The 11,628-nt window shown below is 41.5% G+C and overlaps 1 protein-coding gene and 1 pseudogene across 2 annotated transcripts; one reads left to right on the top strand and one right to left on the bottom strand.

The window, feature by feature from the left end:
- Nucleotides 1-367: 367 nt before the first annotated feature.
- Nucleotides 368-3,341, top strand: hspb6 (heat shock protein, alpha-crystallin-related, b6). Of its 2 annotated transcripts, none has more exons than XM_029679300.2 (4): nt 368-1,041; nt 1,438-1,603; nt 1,888-2,010; nt 2,227-3,341. In XM_029679300.2, exons 2-4 carry the CDS (start codon nt 1,445-1,447, stop codon nt 2,392-2,394), a joined length of 450 nt encoding a protein of 149 aa, XP_029535160.1. In that variant the 5' UTR covers nt 368-1,041; nt 1,438-1,444; the 3' UTR covers nt 2,395-3,341. The 2 variants fall into 2 exon arrangements, with proteins under 2 accessions (XP_029535160.1, XP_029535161.1); XM_029679301.2 differs by lacking the exon at nt 368-1,041 and adding an exon at nt 1,052-1,235.
- On the bottom strand, nt 2,757-11,315 carry LOC115140850 (proline and serine-rich protein 3-like; annotated as a pseudogene).
- Nucleotides 11,316-11,628: the final 313 nt, after the last annotated feature.

Genomic DNA, 11,628 nt, shown 5'->3' with positions numbered 1-11,628 from the left:
AGTGGCTCGGGGAGACTGGCCAACATTAATCACAGATTTGTTCATCCCTCTCTTTGGGATTATGATCATCTCTGTAGAAATTATAGAATTAATACAAATATTGAATCATTTTTCTTTCTAATAGAAAGACTTCCAAATAAGGCCAATGTGATTGAAGATTAGTGTGCTTAACACCTGCTTCACATTGATCAAAAGATCATTACATAAACAATGTAACAGAAAAATCTGAAGTATGTAGACCTATAAAATAAATATTGTAACATCTTAAACATTCCAGTATTTGGTCAAATATTGTTACAGGGTGTGACATTGACAATGTTTGCGACCTTGTTCAACCTCTGTTTAATAAGTGTAGGTAAAATAAATCCTCATGCCCCAGTTGATAACCCGGGATAAGCACAGTTTATGCAGTGTAGGCCTAATGGATACCATCATTCCAATTAAGGCTGTCAAAATAAAATTGCAATATTTAATCAGTTTTCAACTAATTTGTTTTAGCAATTATTGAGCAGTCCAGTCAGTTATGCAGTGTATCCCTAGAAGGAAGCGTCTGAACTGTTGCCTGGCAGAACACTGTATTGAGATTACCGCTTTTGGCAGTGTTGAATGTCAATTGCCAAATCACCAAAAGGGGCTCCCAACAGGTGTCAAGGAAAACGACCATGTAAGCTTAATTAAAAAGGTGCACTATCACACGTACACTATATGATTATAGTGGAGAATATGGTAACAGTTCTTCATATTTAGGTTGATATGATAGGGAGGAGTGTTCCTTAGGGCAGGTCCCCACGTTATCAAAGCATTTGATCACAACTAAAACAAAATCATAATTCCCAGGGGGTCTGGTGGTGAATCCAAAGCAAGCAGGGTGCCCCACAGCGAAGTTCCCGCCTCATTATGTAACTCCTGCTATCATAAATACAGACCTTAACTGGCACTTCCACAGTTTGTCAGGGAAAAGGGAAGAGTCAGATACACGGACGCAGCAATCCATCCTATTGGCAGTCAGAACATAATAGGACTTGCAGGCATCTCATAACGGTAAGTGCTAACGACTCTACGTCTCAAACGGGATTTTACACGGTGACCCTTCCCAGCAACAATTTGAAAGGTCTTTGAGGTTCAAGCGTATTCGGTATTATTTACAATATTCCAGATTTGACAAGGACTATACAAACCATCGCTGTAGTCTTTACGAATCAATCACTTTCTGAACCTCAGCAGTGAAGACGCGGGTATATTATAGTTGAATTATTTATTGCTTCATTCTAACAACTTCTATTAGGCTAATAGTTTCTCGAATAGTCCAATAAATGTAGGTCTATCATTTTTCCCATGTGCGATTTCTTCATGTGGCCTAGAATATTCGTAACATCCCCGGCCCATACTGGTGTAAAAGGCTGTAGTAATCACTGCATATTTTATTTTTTACCTCAGACGCGAAATGGACTTCGATCTGCCACCCACTTTTCCAGCCAGCGGTATCGCATGGGAGAGGGTCCTGCCGCCTCTTCTTCCCGGGCTGAACGGGACATTCGGGCTGTACTCATTCACGCCGTCGGAGCTGCTCACCCCAGTGACGGAGCAAACTGGCTCTGCACAGGTAGGTTTATTCCCGTTACACTGCACGCATGCAGTGTTCTAATTTCTCACTGATCAAACCATTTCTGGATTCATTTTTCATGACTTTGTTCTGTATCAATGAGGTAGCCTTGATTAATGAATTTTATCTGTTACTTTCTATATTCTACTGACACTTTAATGAATGCCCATTTACTGCAGGTGCTCTTGCCTTTATCATTTGAATATAATTACATAAAAGTAGATTAAACCAGCAGTAATAGAGTCAATTTGAGTAGTAATATTGGTATCTTCCCCTGTTGCCAGGTGTGTTGTGACCACAGTCGATTCACAGTTCAGGTTGATGTAAAACACTTCAACCCAGAGGAGCTGATGGTCAAGGTGACCGGAGACTTTGTGGAGGTCCAAGGGAAACACAAAGAGAAAAAAGTAAGCAACTACTGTGTTACATGTATTATGCAAGAGTTCTCTGTTCATAATCACACTGCCATAGTGTGATGACAGACATTGAATATAGCCTGGTTGCTAAGCAGTCTGTTTCTGCTTCAGACAACTACTGACCAAACAGACTGGAAACCAGGCCACTTGTTAGCCTGAAAACGAGCATTCCTCACTGACTGTGTTCACTATAACGTATGTTTGCAGGATGGGTCGGGGCTGGTGACACGACAGTTTAACCGGCGCTACAGGATTCCAGAGGGAGTGGACGCCATGGCTCTGGAGTCGGCGGTGTCGCCTGAAGGCATCCTCATCATATCGGCCCCTATGCTGCAGGGGGAGAACTCCAGACACCTGTCCCACTCAGAATCATGAGCATACACACCATAAGAACAAACACACAATAAATAGGAACCAGTGTTGGGGGTAGTAGTAAACTACATGTAGTTCAACTAGTAATTTAACTACATTTTGCAGTAGCTTGGTGGCAGTTCATATCTGGTAGTTTGCTACACAGCAAAGAAAAAAGTAGTTACCTACTGGAACTACACACTACTTCTTTTGCAAATAGAAAACATGGGTGAAGTAGGCAATCATTTCCTTTCTTTTTCAATATTACTCCTTTCTAATTCTCACTTGAAACAGTTGTTTAATATGCTAAATTACACATTCTGTTAACATCTTACTCCAGAGTGATCTGTTCTTGCAATTTGTAGTCTGACATTTCACATTTAAAATAGTTTATCGCAAAGAAGTTTGCCATTTTTAATATTAACTTTAGTTAAAGAAAATAAAAATGTTATGGGTATCTTAACTTCTTCCAGTGTGAAGTAATTGGTAACTTGGTAAACTGTACACACACAAATAAGGATAGAAGCAAAAATACAGGCACATTCTCCTCCAACAGACATATCAAACACTCACCAAGGAGCTGGTGCCTGCCTGTACCAAAACACCCATTAACTAAGCAGTCACAGCATTAATATTCCCTGCCCTCTCCCTCTGAGGTTTGTACATATTAACAGGACAGTTCTCTCATTTAAAATCATCCCTCATCCTAAAGAATCCCATTTAACTCATCAATCTGAATATTCATTGTAAATATGATATAAAACCATTGAAAATGTTGATTTGATTGTGTGGCGTGTCTAATGCCCTCTAAATCATGTGTAAAGGTTTTAACACTCAGATTATCAAGTACGTTCACAAAACCCAACAGTAAGGTTTTTGTATATTTAACTATTCATTGTAAAAAGAGAATTTGTTAACAAAAATAAATGCACTATATTTCAGTACAAAAATAAAAATGCTTTTGAATTGGTTGTTTTTGTTCCATGTGTGTGCTCACCACCAGTGATCACGCTTCCTGGAATTCATCCAACAGTAAGTCCACCTCGCTGAAAGAAAAAACATCTATTTTTAGAGCATGTTCCAAGGTTGCTTCAACGCTTTGCATAGCCAAATATTATATCACTCTAGGATCCATATGATATTTACATAAGTATTCAGAACTTTCCAGTTCTCTGCTGCCAATGACTGGAACGAACTACAAAAATCTCTGAAACTGGAGACACTTATCTCCCTCACTAGCTTTAAGCACCAGCTGTCAGAGCAGCTCACAGATTACTGCACCTGTACATAGCCCATCTATAATTTAGCCCAAACAACTCTTCCCCTACTGTATTTATTTATTTAGCTCCTTTGCACGCCATTATTTTTATTTCTACTTTGCACATTCTTCCACTGCAAATCTACCATTCCAGTGTTTTACTTGCTATATTGTATTTACTTCGCCACGATGGCCTTTTTTTGGCTTTTACCTCCCTTCTCACCTCATTTGCTGACATTGTATATAGACTTATTTTTCTACTGCATTATTGATTGTATGTTTGTTTTACTCCATGTGTAACTCTGTGTTGTGTGTGTCAAACTGCTTTGCTTTATCTTGGCCAGGTCGCAATTGTAAATGAGAACCTGTTCTCAACTTGCCTACCTGGTTAAATAAAGGTGAAATAAAATAAATAAAAACTTTGTTGAAGCATCTTTGGCAGCGATAACAACCTAGTCTTCTTGGGTATGACGCTACAAGCTTGGCACACCTGTATTTGGGGAGTTTCTACCATTCTTCTCTGCAGATCCTCCCAAGCTCTGTCAGGTTGGATGGGGAGCATCGCTGCACTGCTTTTTTTCAGGTCTCTCCAGAGATGTTCGATCAGGTTCAAGTCAAGGCTCTGGCTGGGCCACTCAAGGACATTCAGAGACTTGTCCCGAAGTCACTCCTGCATTGTCTTGGCTGTGTGCTTAGGGTCATTGTACTGTTCTAAAAATCTGTTTTTGCTTTGTCATTATGGGATATTGTGTGTAGATTGACGCAAATGTTTATTTATCTATTTAATCAATTTTAGAATAAGGCTGTATACAGTGCCTTCAGAATGTATTAATACCCCTGGACTTATTCCACATGTTGTTGTGTTACAGCCTGAATTCACAATTTGATGAAATATTTTTTTCCTCAACCATCTATGTTTTTAGAAATTATTCCACATTTATTGAAAATGAAATACAGAAATTTGTAGAAGCACCTTTGGCAGTGATTACAGCTGTGAATCTTTCTGGGTAAGTCTCTAAGAGCTTTTCACACCTGGATTGTGTAACATTTCCCCATTATTTGTTTCAAACTCTGTCAAATGGGTTGTTGATCATTGCGAGACAACCATTTTCAGGTCTTGCCATAGATTTTCAAGTCGATTGAATTAAAAACGGTTACTCAGCCACTCAGGAACATTGACTTTCTCCTTGGAAACCAACTCGTGTAGATTTGGCCTTATGTTTTAGGTTACAATCTTGCTGACAGGTGAATCGGCGTACACATCACAGACAAACTGAAATGGTCCACCCACACAGATAGCGTCTCTTCAACCTCAGGAGGGTGAAGAAATTTGTCTCGTCACCGAAAACCCTTACAAACGTTTACAGATGCACAATCGAGAGCATCCTGTCAGGCCTGGTACGGCAACTGCTCTGCCCACAACCGTAAAGTTCTCCAGAGGGTAGTGAGGTCTGCACAATGCATCACCGGGGACAAACTACCTGCCCTCCAGGACACCTACAGCACCCGATATCACAGGAAGGCCAAAAAGGATCAAGGACAACAACCACCCGAGACACTGCCTGTTCACCCCACTATCACCCAGAAGGTGAGATCAGTGCATCAAAGCTGGGACCTAGAGACTGAAAAACAGCTTCTATCTCAAGGCCATCAGACTGTTAAACAGCCATCACTAACAGAGTGGCTGCTGCCAACATAGACTCAAATCTCTAGCCACTTTAATAATTCATGTAATAAATGTATAATTTGTCACTTTAAACAATGTTTACATACCATACATTACTCATCTCATATGTATATACTGTACTCTAAACCATCTACTGCATCTTGCCTATGCCGCACGGCCATAGCTCATCCATATATTTATATGTACATATTCTTATTAATTCCTTTACACTTGTGTGTATACAAGGTACTTGTGAAATTGATAGATTACTTGTTAGCTATTACTGCACTGTCGGAACTAGAAGCACAAGCATTTCGCTACACTCGCAATAACATCTGCTCACCATGTGTATGTGACCAATAAAATTTGATTTGAATTCATCTCCCAGTGTCTGGTGGAAAATAGACTGAAGCATGTTTTCCTCTAGGAATTTGCCTGTGTTTAGCTCCATTCAGTTTCTTTTATCCTGAAAAACTACTCAGTTCTTAACGATTACAAGCATACCCATAACATAATGCAGCCACCACTATGCTTGACAATATGGAGAATGGCACTCAGTAATGTGTTGTATTTGCCCCAAACATAGCACTTTGTATTCAGGAAAAAAATTAAATTTCTTTGCCACATTTTTTGCAGTTTTACTTTAATACCTTATTGCAAACATGATGTATCTTTTGGAATATTTTTATTCTGTACAGGGTTCCTTCTTTTCACTGTCATTTAGGTTAGTATTGTGGAGTAACTACAATGTGGTTGACAAATCCCCAGTTATTTCCTATCACAGCCATTAAACTCTAACTGTTTTAATGTCACCATTGGCCTCATGGTGAAATCCCTGAGCCAATGGATTCTCCTTCCTCTCCGGCAACTGAGTAAACAAGGACACCTGTATCTTTGTAGTGACTGGGTGTATTGATACACCATCCAAAGTGTAACTTCACTATGCTCAAAGGGATACTCAATGTCTGCTTTTTTCTTTCTCTTCGTTTACCTATCTACCAATATGTGCCCTTCTTTGTGAGGCATTGGAAAACCTCCCTGGCCATTGTGGTTGAATTGGTTTGAAATTCACTGCTCAACTGAGGGACCTTAAAGATAATTGTATGTGTGGGGTAAATAAACACTATTATTGCACACAGATTGAGACCATGCAACTTATTATGTGACTTGTTCAGCACATTTTTACTCCTGAATTTATTTAGGCTTGCCATAACAAAGGGCTTGAATACTTAACGCAAGACATTTTTCAGCTTTTAATTCATTTGTAACAATTTCTAATAACATAATTCCACGTTTGACACTATGGGGTATTATTCTTAAGGCACTAATTACCCTGAAAATATATTAAGTTCATTATCTTAATGAGTAATGGAAAGGTCAATGAAATAAATGACGAAGGATGTACTGTATCTAGGGAACATATACCAGTTCTTTACCTGATTTGCTCCTTCACCCATCCTCTGCTGCCTTAAGACATTCAGTAAGGGGTCATCTTTAAACTCCTGCTCGTCTGAATCTTAAGGGGGAAAAATTACGCAGTTAAAATGTCACTGTGCAGATAACAAAAGTAACTTTAGGAGCAGTTGATTACATGACCAATTATTTTTGTTCTAACTTTAGTTACTTTCCAGCAAAGCTATGCCAGGTGTTCATAATATGTTATATTAGATCACATGTTAATTGTACAAAGGTATAAATAGCCAGAAATGTACACATGAACAAGAGCAAGGTGAAGTAAAAACCAATAACTGTCACTGGTCCACACCGTCAATGTACTCCTGTAACAGAAGACTATGGCATCACTCAATTGTTATGCTGCCCTATATAGTTAGCAAAAGACCCCTTTAGCATTTAGGGCAAAATCCTAACTTATTATTTAGAGTAAGTAATGCATGTATAGAAATGAGATTTTCAGGAAAATGTTTGTTTGGATTCAGTCCCGGTGGAACTTGACTGGAGGCTATAAATACACACACTGTATTATACGGCCAGAGTCTATTCCACCTCTGCTACCTAGAGAGTTAAGGTCAGCAGTTCCCACTGCACCAGACAGTCTCACCTTCAGCCTCCTGCAGCAGCTGAGCTACGACCTCCCGGGGCTGCTGTGCACTGGGAGGCAGAGCGGGGGACTGTGGGGGCGCATATCTGGGAGAGTCAGAGGACACAGGGGTTCTGGGCAGGTCCGGGGAGTCCATGGTCGGTAACATTATCTCTGAAACTACCTGCCAAGGTAAATTAATATGCTTTACTCATCTAATATCTTTATCTAAATTAAACTAACCTGGATAAATTAATAAAGTAAATGAATATTATTGTAACAATGAAAAATTAATAACTGTCTTTCTTCAATGTATTAATGGCATCTAGCATCGGTGATGCTGATGACCCACGGTGTTAACTGACCTGTCCCAGGGTAATGTGTATGGGAGAGGGTGATGGAGTACGATCTCCAGGGCGGCCCTCTCTCACTACCCCTGGCCTGCTTTCCTGTTGCCCCCAGTCTCTGTTGGGCTCCTCTCTCCATGGGGTGACCCTGTCTTTACATCTGGTGCTGTGTTGGCTCACACTCCAATCTGTATAGCTGGGCCTCTCAGAATGGTCCGCATCAAGACGAAGAGACAAGGCGGGCGGTGGTGAAGAGGACTCATGTTTACTAGTGGGCTCCTCAGTGGATGGTCCGGTCGGCCCTAGAGACCTCCTCTTTGGGCTCCTCTGGTGGCTGGGTGGAGGGGAGAGGCGCTGAGCGGTATAAGGAAGGATGTCACAGAGGAGTTGCATGTGGGGACAGACGGGGGTATCCGGCTGCAACTTGGAGACGGTGGGGCTGGAAATGGGGAGGGCAGCTGCAGGGGAGAATGGTCCATGGGGGACACTGGTCTCCTGGGGGGCTGGGGTGAAGGAGCGGGTAACTATGAGGGGAATATGCAGGGTGGGGATTCCGCTGTACCTAACGAAGGGAAATAAATCCAATTATCTGTGATTAGCTAAATGCATTGGAAAATACTATCACACAATAGCAGACATTTCAAATTGACTTCGAAACATATTTCTAATAGCAGGTGTAGTAGACAGGAGGGTAAGTACCTTGTGTGCCTGCCAGCTGACAGAGTGCCGATGAAGGGTGTGACCACCGACTGGCCTGCTCCATCTTCCTCCTCAGGCGCCACTGAAACAGGATGTCCTCCTCTGGGCGTGTGCATGGGTCAGCGGGACCAACCACAGACAGTTTGGGCACGGTTCCAGCATAGAGGTCTGCTGAGCTTAGGTTCCCCACAACTTGAGGAAGCGGTTGCACAAGAAGAGTTATTGCAATATGTGTGAGAATTAAGAAAGTTGCAAAAGGAAACTAAATAGTGACCATGAGAAATGAGGGACGTGGCAAGAGCACAGAATAACAGTGGCTCTGGGAGTTTGAAAAGCAATATAATGTGGTTGAGACCAGGGAAATTCATGCAAATCAGATGTTTTGAACTTCCCAACCCACATGACTCACCAGTGGTTGAGTTGATAAGACTGGTAATTATAGGCCTTTGGACTGGCTCATCCATGCTCACAGAGGAGGACAAATTGGAGCAGCCCAGGCCCTCAGAGCTGATGAGGATAGATCCAATACTGAGTGAGTGCTCACTGAAAACATAAAAAGAAAAATGTTGTAAGACTAATCCAATTCTCCACATTGCAACTGACTGAATTACATTTAATTGACCCCAACCCTGCTCAGTGTATTCTATTACTCCCAGCATATCCACCTTCTGTGTAGCAGTCTACTGGCCTTCTCCTGTAGATGCAGTATCTCAGAGTCTCCAAGGTCACCGTGAGAGGAGTCTGACAGGCCCTGCCAGGGCATCAGAAAGAGAGGCCAGTGAGTGCATCAGAGGCATCATCTCCTGTCACCATTTCTATCACCAACATTCTAGAACATTCACAATGTTGTGTAACTGTGAGCCCTCAGCGGGTTTCGTTTTGAAAACGCTTTATGGATCAGGTCTATAAAAGCTCACGTCAGTTGCATAGAGTTTAGCTCATTCCCTCAGGGATATGCAGCAAGCTGGATATGGAGCGGTGTTTTGACCAGAAGGGGTATCAACAAAGGCATCAAACACAGTTGCATAATCAAAAGGAACAGCTTCTACCTAGTTCATATAAACACAGTGGTTGGGCAGAACATGTCGTCTGGTGTTGGTATGCAAATATTTATGAGGAGAGGCACTCTGCATGGGTAGTCTTTCTTCCAATAGATCTCAACCATTCTGGCTCTTGCACACTTGACAGCATTACATAAACCTGTCCAATACATCTCAAACACAAACTCTTACCAAAACATAGCATGAACAGAACAATGCTGTTCCGATTAACACCAGTAGATGGCTACACTTACCCCACCAATTCAATGTACAACTTGTAACAACAAGGTTCATCACACACAATGGCACTAAGATCAAGGAGTCCCCTGCATGGGGAAAGGGTGGTGCCATGCCAAAACTACCCAACTGGACCGAGGGTGGTGGCTGAGTCTTTTCTAAGGGAGAGGCCTGTGTACATAAAGAAATAGGGAATTAATAAGAAATTGTATTTTACTGTTTATACACACAGCATATTTATTTATATACTGGATTCTTGATATATCTCACCAATATATCTACTGCTGTACATATTAATCCAGTGTATACATTTCATTTTGATGGTGCTATTTGAGTTGTTAGATGGATTTGTCCTTACATTCTTGATTTCTTTCCTTAAAAAAAAAAGTTTTAATTGTTTGACATTTTACTGCATTGTTAGGAGCTAGTAACATAAGATTTTCGCTGCACCTGCTATAACACCTGCTAAACTGTGTACACGACCAATAAACTTTGATTTGAAATGGAGAGCAGAGCAAGACAGTTGGTCAAATGCATCACAACGGTCACTAGATTCATTGTTTTATCGAGCCAGCAAAACTTTTAATGAGTTTCAATGAGATGTAAAGAACAATGAATGAGCCAAGTGAAGTACCTTTGTCAGTGGTTTGAGTGAGTGTAGAACTGGAGGGTAGAGGGGAGAAGGACAGCCACCAGAAAGGCTGCTGGCCCTCTCCCACCATTGCCGACATCTGCAGACGTTCCTCTCGACTCTGCGGCCTTCCGTGATGAAAGCGTTCAATGTTCCTGGAAATAGGAATTATTGTAGTTACTAATGAGACATAAAGGGCATAACACCATAAAGCAATACAAAAATCCTATATTCGTCACTTGCAAGCTTATTGTGGATATCATTATACACACTACAATGAAGACATACATGAGGATGCAGGGTCACAAATGCTGTATGACACATCAAATAAAACAAATTACCATCATGTAATTCTAGAAATAGTATTAAGCATACTTTGCCAACACTGAATCTTCCTGCTCTCCTCCCCCAGTGGAAACCAGGGACTTTCCCGATGTTGGGTCCCGTGTCAGTGTGTCTGTGTTCGGGGAGGCGGCAGTGTTGGCCGGGGAGGACACAAGATCAGTGGAGGGCCAGGACTCTTAAAAACTAGGCTGGGCCTAGTGGCAGGAGGAGGACAGAGGACAAAGTGGTTGGCTGCTCCAAGGAAGCACGGGTCCTCTGGGCTCAGTGAGTGTGTCTGGAGAGGAGGGCTGGACAGCTGGGCAAGGCCAACAGGGTTCAGGGTCTAAGACAAACCAGGAAAAAAGTTAGTTTGATCAGGAGACTATACTGACAACACATGTATTTACTGTATTGGAGTATGTGTATTTGGAAAAGACCCCGACAGCCCCATAGTTCAGTTCTTACGGTTTTCCTCTGTTGCTTTGGAAGCTTCTTGGTGCGTGAGGGGTTGTAAATGTGTTTTTGCCCAGAGGTGGGTCTGGCGGAAAGGGATTGTTCCTTGTGAACAGAGCAGCACCACTAAGAGATCAAGAGAGACAAAAGATGACCATTTTCATTGTGGTAAAAAAAAACACATCGTTCTGGTTTTGAAAACGTTAGTTCTGCATTCATTTTTATTTGTTCCACGTCTCACCTGGATTTCATGTTGACAGTACCACCGGCACCAACTCACACAATGGGCAGCGAAGTGTTATAGCCCACATGTAGACTACTCTTTGCTATAATCATAGGATGAGAAAGTGTTAAAGTGTGTGTCAGGTAAATAGCTAGCACACATGCATTTGATTTAACAAGAGAGTGAAAAGAGCTAGCTGGCACTGCAAAACGTTTTCCCTGTAACTTAGCTAGCTAACAGCATTGCAGTTTAAAACTAGTTTGTTCATTTAGAAAGGCTAGATCACTGACACCGATAACGTATTAACTTTTTAAAAAGCACGTACTTTCCATGTAAATGTTA

Source organism: Oncorhynchus nerka, linkage group LG14 (assembly GCF_034236695.1).
Source record: "Oncorhynchus nerka isolate Pitt River linkage group LG14, Oner_Uvic_2.0, whole genome shotgun sequence".
NCBI lineage: Eukaryota > Metazoa > Chordata > Actinopteri > Salmoniformes > Salmonidae > Oncorhynchus > Oncorhynchus nerka.
Note: the sequence above shows the minus strand (reverse complement) of the source record. Positions and strands in the feature narration are given on the sequence as shown.

Bases quoted from the DNA above. Each gene is read 5' to 3' on its own strand.
- hspb6 (XM_029679300.2), top strand. From the start codon at position 1,445: ATGGACTTCGATCTGCCACCCACTTTTCCAGCCAGCGGTATCGCATGG. The intron at 1,604-1,887 runs GTAGGTTTATTC...CCCTGTTGCCAG, and splicing joins AGCAAACTGGCTCTGCACAG to GTGTGTTGTGACCACAGTCG. The intron at 2,011-2,226 runs GTAAGCAACTAC...GTATGTTTGCAG, and splicing joins GGAAACACAAAGAGAAAAAA to GATGGGTCGGGGCTGGTGAC.